The following is a 24,435-nucleotide window of genomic DNA, read 5'->3' on the forward strand; positions in this document are numbered from 1 at the left end:
CCTGAGCCCTTTGAAAGAGCAGCCTGTCAGCTGACTGAAATGATGGGACCACAGTTGGGATATTAGGAAAAATTGGAGCAAATTAAGAGAGATGATGCTCTGGTAGCAGCCCCGTCTGAGCCTGCAGGCTGCTGTGCACAGTGTCGGTGACACCTTGTCAGCTCCCCAGCCTGTGCCTTAGTCACCTGTGAGCCCCAGGGGACTGCATCAGACACAGATGGGGAATCACCCCCAGGCTTTAGGCAGCTGGTCATATTACCTTAATTATCTTCTCCATACATCATCATCCAGGCCCAACCCACAGTCGCAGACTTACAGAAATGAAGAGCCAGATGAGAACTATTTCTCTTTGTTTTTCAACTGAGGAAACTGAGGCACAGGCTGGGTCCATAGTTCATTGGAATCCTACAGTTACATTCACGCTGAGCCGGGACGAGAACCCAGGACCATCCGGCCCACCAGCCTACAGACTTGCTATCAGGTGCCCCCGGCATTGGTGTCATTTTCCTGGCCCCTTATTCTGGTTTTCCCAAAACCTCCTGAGGAGATAATATTTTAGTAATCTCAACTCTACTTAGTTTTTTTAAGTGTATTTGCAGTTAGAGGTATTTAATTACAGATAAAGTTAAAAATTGTTTGTCAGCTGCGGTAATTTCAGGTGTAGCCACTTGTAACCATTGGCTACCATGTTGGATTGCGCAGTTACAGAGCATTTCCACCACGGTCCAGAGTCGGGCAGTGTGGACACAAGACATTCTAAAAAAAAAAAAGACCAAAAAACCAAAATAAGATGGATAAAAAGGATAGGAATAGTAAGATTGTTGATAAACCCTCAGGGAAATTAGCTGTCTTTACACAAAATTTGTCCAAGACAAGGCATCCCTTTTGTGTTGTTTTGGGGTTGATCTATATCCTGAAGGGGGCATTTTATGTCTTCTCTTTTTTTCAGCACTGATACAATTGCTTACAGCTCCTTATCGCTTCTTATACCCATTTTGTAAGTTTGTCATTCTTCCTTTCCTATAGATTAAAGGAGATAGAGTGCAGAAAGTTGCTTTCCAAGCCACGAGATGAAAGAATAGGACTATCAATTCTTTTGTTACCACTCTCTAGAAGGAAACTTGCAATTCACTGGACCATATAAAAGCTTATTGTCTTGGAGTTAATGACAATAATATGTCGAATGAATTATTATAATTTTTGTAATATTTTACTGCTTAGAGGAACCTCAGAAGATTTTGCATATCCTCTGTTGATCTAGTTTTCTTTACGCAAAAATAGAGTAGGGAAGTAGGTCAGTGCCTGTGCTAAAAGCAAAAAGCAAGTACTCTCATTTTTTCCCCCCAAACATCATTATATTTTCATCTTGGCTCTGAGACTGATACCACCAATGCCCGCTGGCTTGGTGCTCTCTAACTCGTGGTCCGATTCCATATGGCATCTGTCCTAGAGGAGCCTTACATTTGGCTCCTTGCCGAGAGCAAAAGCAGAATTGGCGTCCGGCGTCTTGTAGTTTGTAGGTGAGGTGCCAACAGAGATCCGTGTGGTTCTGTCGAGGGCCTGGAAGTGGCCACGGAGTCTACAGGAAGCCTCACCCTAGAGCAGCCCTGTTTATGGAATACTAAGCAACCACAGGTGGTCTTTACGTCTGTGTCCAGGCTCTGCACAGGCCTCTTCTCTGGGGTGGGACATCGGATAAAGCCACTCTATCTTCGACTTGCAGTTGCGTCATTTGCACAACGGGGATGAAAATGTCAGCTTTGCGGGGCTGTGGCGGTATTTTATGTCACGTACCTGGCAAAGTTTTCTGGCCGAGAGTAAGCTCTCGATAAACATTTGAATTTGCAGTTAATTCCTGCATTGTCCTGGGTGCTGAGGATGTCTAGGGAATACACAGAAGTGAGCTAGTCTGATTTCCTAAGCCCCAAGTCAGATTCTAGTAAATAGAAGATCCTCCTGAGGTTTGTGTTATCTGCTCCCGTAATTACCCCTATGTGAAGAGTGCCCAGGCTCTCCGTGGCCTCTGGCAAGTACCCCCGAAAGTTTAACTGTTGGACACATAATTTCTGGCTTCCTTAGAGGTGTCAACACGTTCAGCCTCATGAGGACAAAAGAAGTCAGTAAGTCTCTGACTTCTAAGAATGAGCGTCAGCCAAAAGAAAGCTGGGAGTCCAAAGGAGGAAGAGCTAAAGGGGGGCCTGGGAGGGCTCAGTGGGTTGAGCATCTGACTTCAGCTCAGGTCATGATCTCACCGTCTGTGAGTTCGAGCCCCACATCAGGCTCTGTGCTGACAGCTCAGAGCCTGGAGCCTGCTTCGGATTCTGTGTCTTCCTCTCACTCTGTCCCTCTCCTGCTCATGCGCGCGCTCTCTCTCTCTCGCTCTCTCTCTCTCTCTCTCTCAAAATAAATAAACATTTTTTTTAAAGTCCAGATAAACAAAGGAGGAGGAGCTTGCGTGCGTTCGAGCCAAGTTAACCAGTCTGTGGTAGTACCATTAGGATCCAGGTGTGGAATCCAGCAACATGGGGTCTGTGGGGCTAGGACCACCTGTCCTGCACACAAGCATTTGATTGAGAAGCTCTGCTCTTGCAGCGGTTCGTAGGATAACTAGTCATTATTAGATTGACTTCCATGCTTTTCATGCTCTTAGCATTTGATGGTGATTTTTGGAACAGTTGTTTGCAAAATGGCAAGTAGTTGAGAAATGATGTGTAGATGTGTCTGAGAGGCGTTCATGGAAGTGACCCTGTGGTGATAGAGAGGAAGCGGGTGTGGAGATGGAGACATTAAGTTATTATTGAGAAAATGCGGCTTTTAACATAGTCTTAATGGACTGTCAAGTTCTGCCCTTGGCCCCCTCCTTTTCACAGATGGCTGAAAGGTGTGTGTGTGTGTGTGTGTGTGTGTGTGTGTGTGTGTGTGTGTGTGTTGCCTTTTATTCGGCAGTATGATTCCAGGGACCTAGTGGGATTTGCTCTTGGCCTTGTCTTCTCTGAGATTTACCCTGAGCCATTCACTCTCAGCCCACGGGAGACCTGACACAGTGTTTGGCCACATGATGGATTAGAAATATTTTGTGCTCTGGAGTCCACTGGGCCTAGGTTTGAATTCTCCTCTCACAATATGTAAGCCAGTAATCTTAGGAAAGGAACTTCTTCAATATTTGCATCTAGAAAATACTACTTTCTGATAGGATTGTTATAGAGATTACTAATAATGAAAGCAAAGACCCTGACACCATACCTGGCATGTAAATCCTCACTAAAAGATATATTATTATTATTATTTAGGGTAGGAATTGTGTTTGAGTCTCTGCTAAAAAAAAAAAAAAATGGAATGGAAAAGAAGGCTTGTAATGGTCGCTCACTCTAGTGTATCACAAGTGCAAAGAAGAAGAGACTTAAAGGCAGAAAAAGCTAACACTTCGGAGACACTTACTGTGGACCGTGTTCTGTAATGAACACCTGACTCTGTGAGGTGACGTCCGTTGCTCCCATTTTACAGATGAAGAGTTGAAGGCCCAGAGTTAGGAAGTGCTGGTGCGAGCATTCAGAGCCCATGCCCTGAGCCCTGACAGCCCGCCTCAGGATGATCAGAGCTCTGAAGGCATCCCTGCAGGACGGCTGATAGGAGAAGGGTTATAAATACGCACTTACCCATATAAAGAGCAAAGGCGTAAGGTACAGGCCCTCTTGTCCGCTTCCCTCCCTTTATGTGCCTCCGTGAGTATTTTTGGAGGAAATGAAAATGGCCCCTCATTGGGAGGGCACTTACGGAATGCTTGCTCTAGCCTAACTCTAGACATTAGCACTAATATCCCGGCGCCTAACTCCTCCGTTGTATTCACCGTGCTCTTGACAGACAGGATGCAACAGCCCCATTTTGGGAACTTCCGTTCCCTGTTAGCTGAGACCTGTGGCAATGCCTTCCTCTTTTCATCCTAGCTGATTGTCAGCAGCGGTAACCACAGCCCTTCCTGTCCCAGCACTACATCTTACCACACTCCCGTCCCTCAACGAGCTGTGAGCACCATATTCTGTTCTGCACCATGTTCTGGGGCCTCGCCACCTCCAGTGAGCCGATCCACCTCCCTCCCCCTGGGGTTACGGTGCCGACTGAATTCTCAGAGGGTGATTTGTAAAGTATAGGTGCCCAGGAACAAGATAAACGATCAACCTCTAATATAAACGACCGTTACATTGCACCTAAATTGTTGAAAGAAGATTTTGCGCTCAATATTTTATTCAGCAGAACATTTTTTTGTAACAATAAGGTTGATTAGAGAAAGCTCTGAAAAGTGCTTCAAGTTAGTCTGATTGTTTGTCTCAAGGATTAAAAAAAAAAATTAAGTGGTAAAATAGAGGGAATAAGAAGAAGTAGAAATTGAAGCCAGGACCCTAGTGAAGAGTCTTTGCCATCATTTTCCTCTCGGGATTAAATTAAATTCAGGATTCGCGCTTTCCACAGCCTTTTTGTTTGTTTTTTAGCCATCAGGGGTGGGGGGGTCTTTTTTATCCAGGGCTCCGGACTAGCCTAGGTCCACAGCAGATTTAAGGTACGCTGGTGGTCTTGGATTGTTTGCTTTAACCTAATAAGAAACCCTGCTTGAGATCCTCGACTGTCTTCTAAATTATTACCCCCAAGCCACCCTGAAATGACACCTGCCATTTGCACTGAGGTTTTCGCCCATGTGGCCCGTTTGACCTTTCTGCCTCCTGGGCTGGGGGCTGGCGGACCCTCACGGACATGGCTCTGCAGGTACTTCGTCCGGCGGCTGTGCACTTGTTTGGGCGTGTTTTATTTTCACAGGATGAGATGCTAAACCAAGGGCACAGTACTGCAAATGAAGGCTGCTTAGAGCATTCAGCCTTGTCACTTGGCAGGGTAGGTGGGTTTAGCCTGCAAGGAGGAGGGTGGTAGATGAAGGAGGTAGGGGATTTTGCTTTATTATTTACTGCAGCTCAAATAGGGATCCAGATACAAAATGAATGCCTTCATCATCGTATTACATGATGTTGACTAGAATTGCAGAATTCTAAACAAGCATTCTTTCTTCCAAATGAGGGTTTTGGAAAACAGCATTAAAGAAGATTGATATGTAAAAGCTTATGGTCTTGCTCTTTGTATCAGCCCCAAATATTTACTGAAGCTAGGAGAAGAAAAGGCAGACTTTCCTCTTTTCTCTCCCAAACGTGTGATTGTTTAGAACTCAAGTGCAACATCTGGAAGTCAGATATACAGAGAGCAATTTATGGAGTGTGAAAGATTTGAAATATTCAGTGTCCTTTAGTGGGAACTCAACTTTCTGGGGCTGCATTCCCCCCCCCACCCCCCCCCCCCCCCCCCCCCCAGCACAAAGCAGGCATTTCTGAGATCGCTTTTGCCTCTCTGAATTAAACCCTTTGTGCCTGGATCCCATAAACAATGTGCTTTTTAAATGGGAGCCCCCTCCCCGCCCTGGCCCTTTTCTCCAGTGTGGGCAGCCAATCAGCTGCGCCCAGCCGCATTGCTGGAGCACTTTCCATTCTGAGCAGCAACAACGTACTAATTTGATGCACACATGGATGCCTCGCGCACTCTGCAAATTCATCACCAGCATCTTGCATTAGTCATCTGATGGGCTGCCAAGTGTTTCATTTTCTTTTCATGTGACTTTATTATTACCACCTCTCTCCTCTCTTCCAAAAACCTCCAAAAGGCGGGGCCGGAGGGAGGGCGGGGGGTGGGGGGGGGACGGAGGGGGAGAATCCAGCAGAAATCCAGCCCTGCCCTTCTTTGCACACGAGAGCCAATGTGGGGCTGATAGCGCTGCGGATGCGTTGGTGGCAGCCTTACAGAGCGAGACCTGCACTTAACTTGCAGCTGCCTCCCGAGCCGGGCTTCAAGATGTCCACGCCCCGGGTGACAGCCGGCGGGGCGCTGCCCTGTGCTCGGGCGGCGATGCTGAACAGCAGCCTGCAGTGAGAGCCCGCAGCCGCTGCCGCCGCGGAGCAACCTAATGGTGCCTGTGCTTTGTTTTAGTTCATCAAATTTCTCCGACTCATTAGGCACTTTGCCCCGTGCTCCTCTTCCTCCTCCTTCCGCCTCCCCGCCCCCACCCCCACCCCCATTTTTTTTCTTCCTGTCCCTCACCGTGCAGCCCTAACTCTGGCTCCCGGTTCCCTTTTTGACAGTAACGGCACAGCCAACAAGATGAACGGCGCTTTGGATCACTCAGACCAACCAGACCCAGATGCCATTAAGATGTTTGTCGGACAAATCCCCCGGTCCTGGTCAGAAAAGGAGCTGAAAGAACTTTTTGAGCCTTACGGAGCCGTCTACCAGATCAACGTCCTCCGGGACCGGAGTCAGAACCCTCCCCAGAGTAAAGGTACAGACCGTGGGGAACGCACGCGGTGGGGAGGGGGCAGGGCGCGCGGTGGGGGGCAGGGTGCACGGTCAGGGGCACCGGGGGCGCGGGGCCGGCGGGGCTGCCCTGCGCCCGCGGGAGGGAGGATCGTGAGGGGGAGCAAGCCGCCGCCGCCGCCGCCGCCCGGGTGCTCCGGCCAGGCGGGCTCCTCCCCGCCCGCCCGCCGGACAGGTGGACCGAGCCTGCCCGGGACGCGGGAGGGAGGAGCGGCGGGAGGGAGGAGCGGCGGGAGCCCGCGGCCGCGCCTCTGTGCAGGCGCGTGATTGCTCTCCCGAGGTCACTTTCTAGGCAGCGCAGGCTCCTCTGGGGTGGAGTAGCTGCCTCTCTAAGGAACCGTGTTTCTCAGCCTTGCGTTTCCTAAGCGAACTCTTTCTACCCCTGCCTTCCCGTTATTGCCCGTGCAATTACGATGGCATTTTACTTTTCCGTAGCCTGTGGGGACCCTGAAATGCCTTCGGAACAGTTGCTGTAATACCACTGGGGTCAGGAATAAAGGGTACACTTTTAAGGGGGACATCAATTCTTGGGGTTTAAACGGGGATCATTGAGTGAAATGTGCCTTTTCGGGCGGGAAGAAGCACCCTAGCGGCCTGAAATAGTTAGCACACCTTCAAAACGCTTGTGGTTTCCGCCCTTACCAGTGGTAGGATTCAAGTGTATACAACCTGGTGGTTTTTACTGCCTCCATTTTAAGACGAGGGTGATGGGGGGCGGGGGGTGTCGGTTGTTAAAATAGAGACGAGAAACCTCTTTACCCGGTGGTTGAAGCTTCTGTGTTTTGGGGTCCTCCCCTGTAAGCTCCATGCAAACTAAATTTAAAATACCTTCTCCGCTGCTCCCTTTTGGTCTTTGTCGATGTTTTAACCTGGCTTTAGTATTTTTGTTCTTTCTCTGTTCTTGATTTCTTGGGCTGTCGAACTAGGGCCCCTCTGTCTTTCAGTAGATCTTGCTCGCTCTTTTTCTCTGCACCTTGGAATTTCTGTCTGCCCTATTATTTTGTTTCTGTGTCGCCTCTCATGAGAGGTCCTGCAAACTCATTGTGTGGCTCGTATGTATACTTTAGTTGAACCCGTGAATGTTAGCACACACTTTTCTGAGCCTCTTTCTTACTGTGAAGGTGAAGGGACAGGACTAAATAATCATTAAGACTGATGCTCTGTGACTCTGAGAAATGCTGGGCCATCTCTTGTTCTCTGTAGTTGCTGAGGTCTGATAGCACGTTTGGAAACCTTTGAAAGAATGTTAAGGCCAATACTCGTTTTATAAAGCTGAGCAGACGTGCCTTCAGATTTAGTTCCTAAGACTCCTGTTCTCTGTCTCAGACCATGTAACACCAAGGGTGTTTTCAAAATAACTTAGGGGGAATTTTCTCACCACAAATTTGGTTGTCCCATTATTAGAAAAAATATCAAATATCTGAAATTCGATAGGAGTTAAGACATCACAGATGGGCGATGTTGAGATGTTTGTGGATCATATTTCCAAATTATTTACCCACATGTGTCCCAAATGTAGAAGACTAGAATTTGTTTTCATAATTAATTTCTATAGTATCCTACTGAGGAAAGAAACTTCAGTGCACCAGACTGGAGCAGAGAGTCACCAGAAGGGCCATCCCACCATCTAGAACGGCACCCGCAGTAAACTAGGCCGGGGCAGTAAACTAGTCTTTTAGAACAGTAACCATGAGTTCATCCTTGTCCAGAAAATGTGCCTCCAGATTTCAGTTTCTCAGCATTTTTCAGAATGACCTTTGACATAGTGATCAAACCTCATTTACTATTGTCTGATTACTTGCATTTTAGCTTTCACACATGTCTTGCCTTAGCCAAAAAGACTTTCTTTCCATCAAGAAAGTGTGCATGGTCTAGTTTTTCTACCATTTTCTCTTTTCCTCAGTGTTCCTCTGAGCACTGTCTTGAAGAGGCTACATTTGAGACTATATATTTTGTTAACTTCATTCACTATGTCTTGCAGCTAACTTCCTTTAAATAGTTTGCATAAGCCCAGAGTCTTGGAGGGAGGAGGAGACGCGATGAAGGAGCAAACTTTTTTAAGCACATACGCTGTGCACCAGGCCCTGTTTTAGGAGTTCTTTCATTTCCTTCTTGCCAAAATCCTGAAAGTAGGCGCTGTTCGTCACGTTTTACAGATGAGAACATCGAGGCTCTATTAAAAAAAAAAAAAAAAAAGTTAAGAAGCAAAACTCATTTGACCCAGCTAGTAAGTAGCAGAGTAGGAATTTGGGCACAGTCCGTCTTCATGTACTTGACCTCCATGTGTTCACTTCACTCAGGTGAGGCCTCAAACCAACCTTGTTCTGCTCCATTTCAGGGTGTGGGCCGGGGGCCTTCTCCTTTACCTAAATGCTCCCCCAAAATGAAAGGAGGGAATTCTGCCCTTTACGAACAAGGTTGATTTGGTTCCTGCCTTTGTGTTTATTTAGTTTCGATGCTCATGGGTTTAGATTGTACATCATTCCCATTCTATCATGGGATAGAAGTTACAGATGAAGGGGCGTCTGGGTGGCTCAGTCGGTTAAGCGTCCGACTTCGGCTCAGGTCATGATCTCACGGTTCGTGAGTTCGAGTCCCGTGTCGGGCTCTGTGCTGCCGGCTCGGATCCTGGAGCCTGCTTCTGACTCTGTGTCTCCCTCTCTCTCTGCCCCTCCCCTGCTCACGCTCTGTCTCTCAAAAATAAATAAATGTAAAAAAAAAATTTTTTACAGTTACAGATGAAATCATTCAGATCTTACCTTTGGAAATATAGGTCATTTCCCATTACTGTGAACTCCAAGGCTCACATCAAATATTGCTTGAAGTATGTGGACTGTCAGCCGAAGCTTGAAAGGAGTTTTGTTATACAGATACCTCTGTTTTAACAGTATTTGTAGTGATGGGATTTGAGCTGTATAATGACATTGCCCTCTGAGGATTACAGCCCTTAGCCGCTTCCATACAGAGAGCAACCACCACCACTCTTCCACCGATGCCTGTGTGCGCCCTATGGTATTTTCCTGTGCACATATACAGTAGGACCTCACATTTACATCGGTCCTGTCAGCAGAGTATAGTTGTCGTGTGTTCCCGGGCTGATGTCACATCCTCAGAAATCAGAATTTTGGAGCTCTGTCTGAACACAGTCTAAGTAGGGCTTTTGGAGTGGCCATGATTCATTGCCTCAATGACATTGATAGTTCCAAGGACAGAGACAAAATCCGGTTATTCCGTAATCCAGGTGAATTAGGTTTTTCTCTCGCTTTGCACCTGATGTTCTGTTTAAGTCTCAAGGCATAAAAACTTTGTTTTTGTTTTTTGGGTTTTTTGTTTTGTTTTGTTTTGTTTTGTTTTGTTTTAATCATCCTTTAAGAATTAGAGCCTAAGCTGTTCGTGCCTTCTCCCTATTAGCATATGTGTTGACTAGGCAAAGTCCGCAAGCTGCGGAAGCTGGCTGTCCTACCTACTAGGACTCATGGAGAAGATGTTTTATTCAGTAGTTACCGGTCAAGTCTGTGGGTGCTGAGACATACCCCCCAGTAGTTAAGAGCGTCGGTTTTGAAGTCAGACAAGCCAAAATTCAATTTCTGGCTCGACCACTTCCTGGGTGTCGGCCTTGTGCATGTTTCTTAATCTCATCTGAGGGTGGAGACTGTCCAGTAGGGTCACCCAGATGAAGTTACATGCTTTGTTTGCCCAGAGCTGGGAGATAGTAGGAGCTTGTGTGGTGATGGTTACTGTTATAATTGCTATTATCATCACTGTCCCCAAGAACTTGAAATCTAATAGGGACAGTGAGGCCAGTGCACAGGTAATGGAACTATTGAAGACCACGGGATAAGGGCAGGAAGGGGAGGAGCCTATCTGAACTCTGGAAGTTCAGTGTTGGGCAGGGGGCGGGTGATGAATAATTGACAGTTGTGGAGATAGGGAGACATGGCAACTTCACCAAATCCTGAAAAAGAAAAATTGGATTTCAATAAGTAAAGACAGTGTTGAACATTGCAAGTGGATGGATTGGCCTGATGGTGAGAAATGCAGGGCGGGTCCTGGGAACTGTGAATCCTGCCAGAGATGGAAAGAAACGTGAAGTCCATGAAATGAAATGGAAGGGGGGGAGGTCACGACATCTGGAAATAGAAGCTAGGGCCAGTTCTTAGAAGGCCTTAATTCTCAGGCCTAAATATTAGAATTTTATTGCCTAGATAGTTGAGGGTCAGTGAAGGCTTTGTCAGCACAGGGAACAGAGACCAGGAGGCTGAAGCACGTGGGGCCTGATCAGAGACGCTGCTGGCCGTGGCCATGGGCAAGGGGGTCCCGAGTGACACAGACCTGAGAGTGTTGGAAAGAAGGGGACTTGATAACTAAATCGAGGCAGGGATGAACAGGAGGACTTTGGCCTCACTGGGAGGAGTGGAAAAGCAGTCGACAGTGAAGAGAAGGGGAAGGGGAGGAACATGGAGTCCAGGTTGGACCGTGTGTTGAGTCTGAGGTATCACAGAAGAGTCAACAAGGATGCGTGTGGGCCAAGGAAAGCCACTGGCTCGGGTGTTTGGGGGGATGTGACAGCATTTGAGAAGGGTAGCAGTCACGGACTGTGTAGATTTACATGTGAGGCCGCCCTTTCTAGGAGCCTGGCCATTTTTGTGTTAAGCAAACAATAAGGAGCTGAAGCCAACGGACATACTGAAAGCATAAGGAAGACAGGAATCGGGGTCTTTGAGGAGACCAAAGAGTGGCCGAAGAACAATGAAACAGGGGACAAGGGGCCCTCATCTGAGACAGTAAGGGAGTTAGAAGGAAGTAACAGCAGATCAAATTTCGGTCTAACGGAGGGAAGTAGACAGCACAGATGCCCTCCGTCTTCTCTGGAGACGGCCCGTTCCTGAGGAGGCCGGCGGAGCAGAAGACATAAGGAGGACGGAAGAGGTCGAAAACGACTGCTTTGGAAGAGCTGGTGGGAACGAAGGGCAGGATTGCTGGAGAGCAGGGCGGCTTCTCCTGACACTGGGATCGTGCGGCTGTTGAGAGTAGGGTGCCGAGGGTTGTGCTTCTGGGAGCGAGCAGGGAGGTGGAATCACCTGTTTCTGGAGAGGGTCAGGAAGGGTGTTGGGTGTGCGTCAGAATGTTCTCTGAGACCTAAGATAGGGAAGCCGGGCAAGGCAGAGGGGTGGCCTCTGGCCTCAGGTTGGTGGTTGAAAAGGACGTACGTGGAGGACGTGGCAGGTGCGGGCGTGGGGTTCATGGAACCCAGACTCCCCCAGAGCCTCCCCATGTTGGTAAATTGGGTTCCTTGGATCGTTGCTCTCTTGATATTTCTGTTCTTGTCAAAATTATAACCCAGGACCATAGCACCCTAAAAAAGTCTACTGTAGAATGAAGGCGAGTTACATTTTTCTAACCTCAGGTGTTAAATATTCCTATTTAATCTTGTTAAGTTACATGCTTGTTCTGATTTTACAGGAAGGAAAACTGAGGGGTCTGTGCTAAGTAACTAGAAAGAAATCATTGAACATTTGAGTAGAGGATCGGACCAAGCCCTGGGTCCGAACCTAATGCCTCAGTGATCACATTTCTCTCCCTCTCCCTCCCTGTCTCTCCCTCCCTCCACCCCACCCCTGCGATTTCTCAGCCAAAAGAGAGCTAGAAACGGGAAGTGGCTTGCGTAGACTCTCTCTGTGTGCCACAGGCCTGAAGAACAAAACTTCCTTTTTTCTTGAAATGTGCTCCGAGGTCAGGTCGTGGTAGAGCTTCTCTGCAGCTGTAGCTCCTCCAGTTCTAGAGCCCAGAACATTCTGGGTGGAACAAAAAGTAAATTCAAGGCTCCTCTGGGAAGAGTTATTAACGTTTCAAAAGAGCAGTTCTTGGAGCGGCTGTGGTGCCGGCGCCTTTTCATCTTCTTGATGGTCCGGCCGCAGTTGGGGTGGCCCGCGCCATGGCTGATGTGACCCTCGTCCCCTCCCGCTCGGTCTTGGACTCGGAGTCGTTCCTTCCCTTCTGAAAGCCCCTACTTCAGTCTGCAGGAATTCATTAATAAACTCTAAATTGGTCCTAATCCCTAGGAGAAGGGTGCAAGTCACCAGTACCTAATGTTCCTCATTTCAGACTTTGACGAGAGGAAGCCCTGCATCCAGAACATTCTCCCGTGGTAGGGTGGGAGGAGAGCAGGCCCCGGGGCTTACAAGAGACTTAGCGCTATTTCATCATCACCAGCTCGTTCAGGGAGCGCGTCTCGGTGTCTTCAGCCCTGACGGAGCGGCGTCACGTGCTGCTGGAAGAGTCCAAAGAGAGGTGCTGTCTTATTGACCCATAATCCTTAAAATGTGAAAGGTTCGCAGAGAACACCTTCGACCTTTTTATTAAAGGAATCCCATTGGAGGACGGGTGGGAGCGTTTCCATGTTTCACGCCTTTCCTTTCTTCCTGAAAGGACTCTTGTCAGAAGCTTCCCTTAAGTAACAGAAATGGGCGTGGAACCGGTTTATTGAAGCGATGGCATCTTGAAATCCATAATTGAGAAAGAATTCAAAATGCAGGAAGATGAACCAATTTTACATTTCAACACACGCAAGTAGGGATAGGATTTCTGCCCTCAATCTCTTGGAATCCAGGGTTGCTGCCCTAGATTTTCTGGGACAGCCCCAGTTTTGATAGTGCTGTCTCAGTGGCCCACAGGAAGGATCTCTCATCCTGAATTAATTTTACGTTAACAGAAATCACTGTGTAACTTCCTGTGACATCTTTTCATTGTTTGGCTGACTGAGTCCTGCAGGATAAATGTAAAATGCAGTCAGAATTTTTATATTCATGCAGGCGGGGATCCTTATCACATCCCTGGGAGAGGTGGGTTCAGTAGTTATAAAACATATGGCTCTGTTAAAGATTTAACAATTCATGGTTTTCGTGGAGTTTAAAACTATTTTGACTTATACAGACTGCATCCACAAGCACCGATTGAGATGAATCAGAGAATTGTTAAATTAGCCTCTGTTAAGTTACAGCGAGAAGGAATCCTGTTAAATGCCCCCTACTCCGGAGCTGAGACTGGATTGTGCCTGTCTAGCCCAGCCCTGAATTTCTGTTGCTTTTATCAAAGGGTAGCTTCTCCCCTGGCAGATAATATCTGTCCTGGGCATATTTTGATCCTTATATCTCTGGAGAGAAAAAGAGGAAGAAAAGGAAGGAGGGAAACACAGAGGACACACAGAGCCAATATCAAAGAAGAAAATAAATTACTTAAGGCTGCTTCTGACCATTTTGTTTTCTCCTCCTCTGTCTGGGACATCAGCTGGTCCCCAGCCGTCTTGTCCCTGGTCGATTTGCCTTTCTGGAATTAACGTAGCGAAGGAATAAAGGAAACAGGATATGGATGAAAGGAGAATGGATTTTTTTTTTTTTTTTGGTAGAAATTTACATGAAAAGTAAACCCAGGGCCTCATGGCCTAGGTCTGTTGGGATCCCTCCCACACATGTCTACAGGTTTACTGAAACAGCTAAATTTAGATCTCACAATTTGCATTTCCCATTGAGTACATTTATAGTTTGCCTGCCCAGAGGTCTTCTTTGCCTTTTCATTTGCCCCCAACGAGATTTTTCCATGTTAGAAATGCTCTCCCATCAGTTACACAAGTGAACCACCCTGGTTTACGATACTGAGGGTCATTATGAAACCGGTCTTTGGAAATGAGAAGTCCAGTTTCCCAAGCAGAAGGAGAGTGCTTCCTGTAGGGTAGAGCTGCCCGTTGCTCTGACACACACGTGCGTGGCCTATGAATTGGCGTGGCGTAGCACGACCTGCCCTCCCTCACCGCTTCCACTCCAAAGACCCCAGATGATCAGGCAATCAGGTTGAAATGTTTTCTCTCTTCCTCCTTCAGTCTTTGCTTCTAATGAAAACTTACCGTTGACCGTAGTTGAGTTAGATTTAGAAGTGTTTAGAATGCTAGTGTTGTAAATATAAATAAAGTCATTACATACCTTGTGAGAAAGTTTCTGGTCTTTAATGATTCCAACCATGGTCTTAGCACCATGACTATCCTTTTTCTTGTGTTCATGGATTCTTAAAAGACTGAATTTTCTTCTTGGACATATGGCCCCAGATGCTAACAAGATTTAGGCATGAGGTCTCGGGTTCTTTGTTCCTTGTCCAAACTTCACTGATCCTGAGATCATCCATTCACATGCTTTCTTTTCTAATATTGGCTAGCTAGCCCAAACCTCTTGCGAGACCCTTCAGACATAAGCATGCCAGAATGTGCCACTATGAATAAATGCACAACAATCATATGACCTTCAAAACCACTGGAAACTAAAAAGGGATGAAAAGAGAATTGGCCAAATGGGAAAAAGTAGAAGCTAGACTAAAATAATATATGATTTAGCAACAGATTGATTCGGGTTTTTATATTCTGGTAACAGAAATGCCAGATGATGGTATACTGGCTTTCAGGACACCTGGTCAAGAGAATTGGAAATGTTCTGACCCCTACTGTGAAATTCAGTGGAAAAGCAGACATCAGGTACCTCAGTGATAGATTAAGTATCACACTAGAGGAATTTGCAGTGAACTAGACCAATTATATGTATTAAAGAATTAGGGCCTTCCAATGTCTTGAGTTTATTTTCCAGTCTGCTTTGATGCACACATGTGGTGGGGAAGGGAGCACAGAATAAAGGCATATGGGGCCTGATGGATTGGGAGGTACGTGGATTTCTCCAGGCCTCTTTTCCGCTGAGTCACGTAGACAGACACATAGGTAGCAGCACAGAAGCAGGTTTTGCTATAGATGGAAAAAAGAGCTAGTTCTCTGAACAGGGCCAGGTTATAATGGTAAAAACTAATGGGTCTGGGAGAATGAGGATGGCAATTGAGACGCCACAGGAATAGCTATTAGGATCAATATTTTTTCACTCTCTATGTAAATTACTGAGAAAGATGCCCCTAATCCAGTTTCCACGTTCTGGCATTAATTCAGATTGGAGAAACCTGGTTGGAGAAGTGTACTTTGGACAGTGATCGGTTTGAAGAACAAAGAAATGTAATTTCTCTACTTCCATTAGGAGGATCATGAATTGGTATCAGAGAAATGAATTTGAAGGATCGAAAGGGAGTATCCACTCATCGCACTCTTTAATTGACCCAGATTCTGATCATTATAAAATATTTTGGAGTATGTTAAGGCCTCAGGTCTATGGAGGACGAGTCCCATAGCGGAATACGTATTTGGCTCAAGACCTGCCTCTCCGTAGTAACCTTTAGTGTCGTCTGGAGTGTTCAGAGTCTCTTGCCAGCTGGGCCCATCGATTGTTGTTCCCTTATTGATTTCTTTTTAGTTTTAGGTGGAAAAAAAATTGCTTTATGAATTCCTGTGGTTTAATGGAAACTGTATCAGAGACACGTAGAGGGGCATCACGATAGGGAGGGTGAGGGGTGCAAGAAAGCATGCCTTCGACAAGTTCATGGTCAAAATGGCCCCCGAAACCTAAACGTTACAAATGAACAGAGCAGACACCAAGTGTTAAGGGACAGGTAATCCACCACTTCGCACAAAGAGCTTTTTCGCTCCTAAATAGGCCACTGTGCCCGATATCAGGAAATGTTATTGAAGATGCATCAAGGAGGTGGAGGCCTTCCAAAGGAGAACAGCATGAATCACCGAGGTCTGGAAAGGTGAGCCCATATGGAAAGGTCCAGGAGGTTAACTTAAAAGGCCTGAGAGCATTGAGTCACAAAAATGAAAAGGGAGGAAGCCTGTAGCAAAACATAAAAAGAGGGATTGTGCTCTCAAAAAAAAAAAAAAAAAATGGAGAAGAAAAAAAAAGAATATGATTGAAGTTTTGAAGATGCTAACGTGCAGAGTGAGGCTATATATAGATAAGCTCTTTCAATTAATGCTAAACCCCTGGATTCCGCTGCTTAGACTGAAAATGTTGGCACAGCAGCAAAGTATAGAGTTTGAGCCAAACTTTGACCCAGAAGAGGTGGTGAACTTAGAACATGATGAAAGTTACAGACATGGCGAGCCCGCTAACTCACAGCCCCCAGGAGCGGACCTCTGGCCGGCGGTCTCCTGAGGCTTCGTGCCCAGCTCTTTTGTAGCAGGGATTTGGAGCCTTGAAAGCCCTGGGTCCTTTTTCATGCAGAAGCAAAACGATAAAGAGGTGGCCCAGAAAGCCAATGAGATGTTTACCTGAGTACCGCCGCGTGGGCATAAACATTTACTGGCGCCTACTGTGTGCAAGGCATCATACTTAGTGCTAGGAATATACGTATAAATACGAAGAACGGGCCATGGTCTTGGCCTCAAAAGGAAAGAAGGAATCGGACAGGTCAAAGACAGGATGACCATCCATTCTTTGGAAATGGAGAGTCAGCTTGGGGTTAAGCAGTGTCCATTGTGTGCATGGGTGCATGGTTTCTTTTGGAAAGTACCCTGAGGTTGCCCCGTGTGTGGTCCTGTGCTGTTCACATAGTAAAGGTGAAGTGAGAGAGTTAGCGGAACCCAGGGTCACATGACAGGAGGAGTTTTGGCTTCCAGCTACACACCCTGTATGTCCTCTCTCCCCTTTGTCTTCATCTTTGGTTTCCTTCCTCCTTCCTCCTCTCCCTGTAGGGAGTTGAGGACGAGAAGAGGCTAAAGCGTTCACTAAATGAACCTTTCGGAGGGTTCTCCGTAAAATGCAAGGGTTTGCGGTTTGGTGCCATCCCGCAGTATCACGCAGACACGTGTGATGCGTCGGCAGGCCCTCAGTAGCCCCTTTCTGTGTAACACCCTTTAGAACAATGCCTGGCCCTACCTGACGGCCCTACCATCCAGGTGATACCGAAGGGACATGAACAGCCTTATCCTCCGTAGGTCGTGTGTGTGAACTTGTGTTTGCACACATATACAACACATGTTTGTTTTAAACTTTGTGGTGATGCAAAGATAATTTCTTTGAACGCCATTTCTTCAAATGGGTGTGTTACTGCCTACACAGTAGACCTCTGAGGACTAAATTATTCATAGAATATTGAACGTCAGTGGCTTTATACAGTGCCTGACATATGGCGGGATATGAATAAAAGATAGTAAGTAGTGTATGGTAGGTCGAGTAGAAGACGACGGGGATGGAAAAAAAAAATCACGGCGTCTAGATTTTGTAAGCCATGTGTTTTTGTTTTTGTAATTTTTTGTGCAAAGAAACCTAATGCTTCTTTCTTAACTAGTCTGCTAGAACATACTATGCCTGATTTAAATCGGCATTTTATGGGGAAGGAGAAGGACATGGTAGAAGGAGGGGGGGGGGCGGACTCCTCAGTAAAAACCAGAGGTCTCTGGGGAGAGATTATAAATGTTGGCAAAACAAATATTGGAAACTCTGTAGAGGGCCTCCCATAGATTTCCAAATCTAAGTAATTATTCCCAGTTCTTGATCCTCATGTCCTGGCCTCAAGGACAACAGGCTCTTTCAGAACAATTGTGTCTGATTATCTTGCTTTGGCCCAAATTTCCACGGACTTTGGATAATGACTGCAGGCCTTACGTCACATTGCTCGGCACATTGGACTGTGTTTGATATTGAGACACGTTGTAGTGATCGACACTAGCCTAGTGCAGAGTTAATGCAGCCCAGTAGAGTGGTAAAGCTCTTATTTTTCGCTGCCTGGATTGTTTCTTAAACGTCCTTTGGGGCTCCCGGGTGGCTCAGTTGGTTAAGCGTCCAACTTCAGCTCAGGTCATGAGCTCGCAGTTCGTGAGTTTGAGCCCCACATCGGACTCTGCTGACGGCTCAGAACCTGGAGCCTGTTTCGGATTCTGTGTCTCCCTCTGTCTCTCTGCCCCTTCACTACTCCCACTGTCTCTCTCTCTCTCTCTCTCTAAAATAAAATAAACATTAAAAAGAAAAAAAGATTCTCCTTCAAGTCAGGTGAGTTGGGTGTTTGTTTAGCTGAGTGGTTTTTGTTTGTTTACGTTCGTGTGAATATCTTGTAAAGAATTTTTGGCTACTCAAAGAGGATGTGAACCAAACTGTTCGCATATGTTAAGAAAAATCAGAGAACAGCATTGCCCAATTTGTACGCTCCTGCCATGCTAGAGACCTGTCTCTCCTTCACGCCTCCCACTTCCGTTCGGCTGGTTGGGGTGGAGGGAGAACAGATCCGCTTAGTTTCACTCTTCAGATTAAACCGTTAACGTCAAGGGCAAAGCAGCAAGTGGAGCTTTAGTTTCTTAAGTCCTCTGGAAGATGTTCATGAGCTGTCTCAGCTGTCCAGGCAGATGGGGCTTTTTGAGATGAAGGACCACTATTTTTGCCCTTTCTCTTTAGGGTTCAACAAAAACCTGTTCATTTGGGGGGGCGAGAATGCTAATGATTAGCCCCGGAAAGGTTGACCAGGGCCCTTTCTCTGCCTGGCCTGCCCCGCACGGTCTCCCTAGGACAGGGGTGGAAGCTGGCCAGAGTGTCACAGCAGTTGGGATCTCCATCAGTCCCTGAGTGAGGTCCATACACCCTGGTGATGGTCCTCGGGGACCGCAGCCACTGTGCGGCTCAAGAAGGCAAAACCTAGTTTTGGAAAAGGTCGCTTCTCAGTAGGGTGAGTGAGAAGTGTTTTGAGGTGTTTTCTCAGGAGTTAGATGGATCACTGAGCACCAAGCAGCCTTCCCAGAGCCCCCGCCATATCCTACCTGCCATCATCCCCCTGGCTCGCTTCCGTGCGGCGGAACCAGGAAATGCCATTTCCATGCCCAGCCCTCTCTCCTCTCTGCCAAGCCCGCTGCTGAGTGTGGTGCTCTCTTTGTGAAGTGGACATCTGTCTAATGGGAACTGGATTGTGACCACCAGTTCATTTTACACAGGCCACCGTACAGCTGCCAGATGGTGGCGGGGCTTAGCTGTTTTGCAAATCCAATAGGGGTGGTTCGCCACCCTGGAGGTAGGAAACGGAGGGGGCCCGGCCACCGAGCCCGCGTCCCTACTGAGGCAGTGCCTCCGGGAGCCCGGGCTTGGCTCTAATCTCTCCGAAGGAAGACTTAGGAAAGGTAATGAATAAATTAAAGCCACATTTTAAAAAATCAGGTCTTTGGGGTTTTCCTCGCGACCTCATTGTTGACTAATCTGTACTTAGGAGAACAGTTCTTAAGTGGGACATGTCAGGCTTTTTCGCTACAGATTAAACCCCAAGGCACATACAACTGTGACAGCTTCGGGGGCAACAGGAAGAGTCCGCGTCAAATGGCAGAGTCTGCTTGTTGAACCTGGACCGATGCGTGGTCGGAAGGCCCGCCTTCTCTCTCCAGGACGCCAGGCCCACAGTGCTCAGAAGATCAGAGAAAGGCCTGCCTGCTTCTCTGTGGCTTGCTCGCCACCTGCGTGAGCTGCCGAGCTGTAAGGATTTGTGAAATCATTGGTCGGCCTGCCCTAGCAACACGAGATGCCGTGTTGACACATATACCATTCCGCGTTCGCGACAAAACCGCTTTATTTTTAGAACACTTCAAAGTGAGGAAACCGTTAAGCCCTATCGCATCCTCTCTTGCCCTCCAGCCACTTCTCCCGCTGCCCCAGGCAGATCCACCCCCATTTTGTAAAAGAGGAACCTGAGACAGGAGATTAAGCGATATTTTGAGCAAGGCTGATAATGCCTGGGAAAATTGCTAATCTGGTCTTAAAATCGAACACATCCTTCGGAGTAATTTTTATAATGCTGCCACTTCTCTTACCTAGACCATGTGCGTTCCATATGACCTCACATCTAAGCCTTAATATTGTATGTGGAGTTCAAAAGACAATTCAGTCTCCCATTTACTTTCCTGGCATTCATTCAAATAAAAATAGGCACATAATACTGCTTCGTATAAATCAAAGCCCCAGGCACACTTTGAAAATCTTTGAGAATGCACAGTACTTATTTTCATAAGTATCTCTCATGCTACTAGCTTAAATTTGCTTGTGAGAAGTCTGTCCCTTTTTTTTTAATCCCTGGAGCCGCTGTGCCTGGCTCAGTGCCTGGCATGAAATGGTCACTCAGAATTAGCTGCAGATTGAATGAGGCGAACTCTTCATCCGTCCCGTCCGATACCAACTTGACCCATTTGTACAGAGGTGCTCCTGGGAAGCGGAGAGAGGCCTTTATTCTTTCTTAGAACGTGTCTTAAGAGCCTTGTGTACCAGGCAGTGTGCAGTGTCCTAGGGATGCAGACACAGGAGGTGTGGCCCGTGTCCACAGGGTGCCCAGGGGTGCTGAAACAGAAATCATTCACCGTGGCCCCAGGGGTGACTGTCCCCACAAGTCACCTCTGTCAGCACCCCCAAAACCACAGGGCTGAGGTGTCCCTCACCCGAGGCTGTATTTGTTAGGCTCCTGGTGGCCCTCAGGAATGTAGTGTCGCAAGGGAGGGGAAAAAAAGAAGCCAGTGAAAGAGTCGCATGAATTGTAAAACTCTGTACAAACGTGAGGTGTGATGTTGAGGTGTGTGCTTTCCCTGGCGCAGGTTAACGCCCATGCCACGTGTAGCTTTGTTTCCCCTTTCTTTTCCTACCAAATGAAACGCCAGCTTCCCATCAAACACCTGCTGGAACTGAACAGGGGTACCGCCGGAAAGGCAGCGTGGCGCCGCGATGAAGAACGGGGCCCTGGTGGTCAAGGGCTAGTTTCTGACCCACCCCTGCAGTCCACTTTGTGACCTAGAGCAAGTGACGTGACCGCTCCATGCCTCGGTTTCTTCATCTGCAAAGCGGGTACGATTGCGATGCGGCTCCGCTGAGATCATCTGTGTAGCGCGCTCAGAGCGAGGGGGCGCGTAGCGAGCTGTTCCCATTCCCCGTCGGCTCGAGGTGAGAAGACTCGAGTTCAGAGAAGTTAGGGGAGCCAGCGGCCTTTTTCTGCCAGCGACGCGTCAGCCCGCGGGCAGTCGCAACACGCCGGCCTTTCTGCAAAAGCAGGATCGGTTCTCGGTAGGGTCAGCAGTCACAGCTGATACTCTGCGGAGGACATGCTGTGTGCCAGGTCCTGTACTCAGGGCTTAATACCGCAGTATCTTCCTGTAGCGCGCAGCCTCGCAGTATTCCCCTGAGGCAAATACTCTCTCTTGAGCCCATGCTACAGCTGAGAAAATGGAGACTAGGAAAACAAATGCGTCTACTGAAGGGGCAGGTGAGGAATTCAGACCTAAGAGGTTCATCCTGAGAATCCATGCTCCTAACCACCTGCCTCAGGGGTTCCTGTAGCCCCTGGGTGTGTGTGTCTCCATTCTTGGTATTGGTTATGACGCCGAAATGATCCATTTCACTTCGAAAGGCATACTTCTCTGGAGTGGCGTTGCCTCTGACGCCTCTCTGTGCCTACCGCTTGGCACAGCAGCAGGCAACCAACAGGTGCTTACTAATGTTTGTTGAACGGTATCGAATAGCATTCCTTGGATGTCGGCCTCCGTGCCTTGAGTCCCATCCATTGCCTCTACCTAGAGGTGTTACTTCTTTTTCTTCTTTCCAGTTCTGATGGTTTATATGCTGGCCTTTCTCGTGACGTGCCACTTCATCCATAAAAGCTCCTTCGTGCACGTAGCTTTCTGTGTCATGCTCCAGTTGGGTATGCACTGGTCTACTTGAACTGGAAGCTTCCGGCAGTTGGGGGTTACTTTAGTCAATTGGTGCATCCGATGGAACCTCGCAGAACTTCACACAGGGCTTTGATACCTGTCCTGGACAGGGGCGCCTGGGTGGCTCAGTCGCTTAAGCATCCCGACTTCAACTGGGGCCATGATCTTACAGTTCCTGGGTTCGAGCCCCGCGTCCGGCTCTGTGCTGACAGCTCAGAGCCTGGAGCCTGCTTCAGATTCTGTGTCTCCATCTCTCTCTGCCCTTCCCCCTCACGCACTCTCTCTCTCTCTGTCTCTCTCAAAAGTAAACATTAAAAAAAAAAAATGCCTGTCGTAGACATCAGTTGAGTGAGTGAATGTGGAACGTTCAAGAGAAAGGGATACTTTTTTCTCCCCAGCTGTTCCACCTGGCTTTTTTTCCCCTCCTTTTTCTTTCTCACGGCACGTTGGAGTAGAGTGCCCCATTGCATCCCTGGTTTTGAATCCGCTGGCGGACACTCTATGGAGCATGAAAAAAATATTGTTTCAACTGAAGCAACGGAAGTAAGAGAATCATTTTAGGGTGTCACCGTAGTGTGAAAAGTTTTGACGTTTAAAATAAAATCAGGAAGGAGAAAAGCAGTTCGCTCTGCAGCCGGAGTCTCCTGCCGGCACGGGCTGGGAGCCCTCTGAGCGGCTCGCTCACCTGAAACCCCGCCAGACTTACAGATGTTTCCTTTGGCTCCGGCACGGAGCGCCACATTGCAGTCCTCGGGAGCAATTCCCTTCTGGCAGGGACTGATGTCACGGGGGGTGGGGCAGCAAACAGAGCAATGACTTCATAGGTCTCACCCGTTGCCCGTTTCTCAGGTCCTGGGATGCACATCGCCCGCTCCCTTTGCCTTTCCGTACGTCACTTGATTCGCATTTCGCCAACGCCTCCAGCCCTTTTAGGAGGCCGTAAAAGCTCTGCTTGGCTGAGTGCGTTTCTGGAACTCTGTGAGATGAAGACCTGGTGGGTTTTACTTGTGGTTGCGAGCCGAGAAATTCCCTGAGGGTCACACGTAGGTAAATGGAACCCTTCCAAAGTGAGGTTTTCTTCCCTCCTGGACTCGGATTATAACACAGCAGAAAACATATCCACCCAGGAGGGATGAGGGAGGGGTGTGAAGTGAAGAAAAGGACACGGAGCTTCCCAAGGCTGTCTCCTGCCTCTGATTTCTAGCCCGAGGTTTTAAACTTTCCTTTGGAATGCAATGTCCCACCGTGCCTGCAGCTTGAACCTGCCTGCTGTTCTGCTGTTTGTCCCTGTTGCTGTTGATGGTGTCACCTCCCTTCCTATCAGCCAGGCTCCGTATCTTGGGAACCTCAGTCTGTGGTGTTCTTCCAGCCGCTTGTTCTATTCCTCCCCCCACTGCCATCTGTACCGCCATCTTGGGGTATTGTGTGCAGCCAACAGCCTTCTGGAGGCGTAATAAACAGGCACTAAATTGACACGACTGCAAGTGCAAAATCTGGTTAAGTTTTAAGTTGTGTGGGCCTCTGAAGCCATCACCACAAGGAAAGTAACATGTTCACCGCCCCCAGCAACTTCCTCTTCTGTGGAAATCCCTTCCTTACCCCCACCCCCAGCCCCAGGCAGCCGGTGATGCTTTCCGTAGCTTGTAAGTTTCTCTTTCCTGGAATTTCATGGAACTACATTCCTACTGCATGTGCCTTTTCCTGGCCTGATGTCTCTCACTCAGCATAATTATTTCAAGATTCAGTAGCAATAGTTCACGTCTGTCAGTACTTTATTTCTTCTTAGTGCTGAGTAGCATTTTGTTGAATGGACAAACCACCGTTTGTCAGTTCTCCTGTGAAGGGGCGTTGGGTGGTTTCCAGGTTTTTACTATTCACAAGTACGGCTGCCGCGAACACTTACGTACAAGTGTTTGTATGCTCCTGTTTATCTTGGCTAAACATGTAGGAGTAGAAGGGCTGAACCCTATAGTGGGCGTGTATCTAACTTTTCCAGAAACTAGCAAACTGTTTTCTTAAGCTGTTGTACCGTTTTACGTTCTCACCTGCAGTAAAGGGGTCCCAGCCCTTCCATATCCTTGCCAACACTTGGTATAATCAGTATTTCTAACTTTAAACATTTGAATAGATTGTGTTGGGTGTATGTCACTGTGTTTTAGCTTCCATTGGGCTAAAGACATTAATCATCCCTTCATGTGCTCATCGGACACTTGTATTTCTTCTTGGTGAAGTGTCTATTCAGATGTTTTGCCAGCTTTTTAATTGGGTTTCCTTACTGTGGAATTTTGAGAATTACCGACCAACTCTCCATCCAAGGCCTTCACCAGATCCAGGTTTTTACAAACACGTACTGCCAATCTGACTTGTCTTTCCAATCTCTCAATGGCTTCTTTTTAAAAGCAGAAGTTTTTCATTTTGATGAAGTCTTACTAATTTGTTCGTTTACTGAT

The 24,435-nt window shown here is 47.6% G+C and overlaps 1 protein-coding gene across 10 annotated transcripts in view; it reads left to right on the forward strand.

Moving 5' to 3' along the window:
- The window catches only part of CELF2 (CUGBP Elav-like family member 2), a 311,505-nt gene that overhangs the window by 137,573 nt on the left and 149,497 nt on the right, over positions 1 to 24,435 (forward strand). For 6 of the 10 annotated variants that reach the window (XM_042944831.1, XM_042944830.1, XM_042944833.1 and 3 more), the window contains one exon: positions 6,174 to 6,370. In XM_042944831.1, the coding sequence (XP_042800765.1) occupies positions 6,174 to 6,370 (197 nt within the window). Of the gene's footprint in view, positions 1 to 5,804; positions 6,002 to 6,173; positions 6,371 to 9,081; positions 11,363 to 24,435 lie in introns of those variants that run through there. The other 4 variants (XM_042944834.1, XM_042944841.1, XM_042944845.1 and 1 more) reach the window with 4 other exon arrangements.

Source organism: Panthera leo, chromosome B4 (assembly GCF_018350215.1).
Source record: "Panthera leo isolate Ple1 chromosome B4, P.leo_Ple1_pat1.1, whole genome shotgun sequence".
NCBI lineage: Eukaryota > Metazoa > Chordata > Mammalia > Carnivora > Felidae > Panthera > Panthera leo.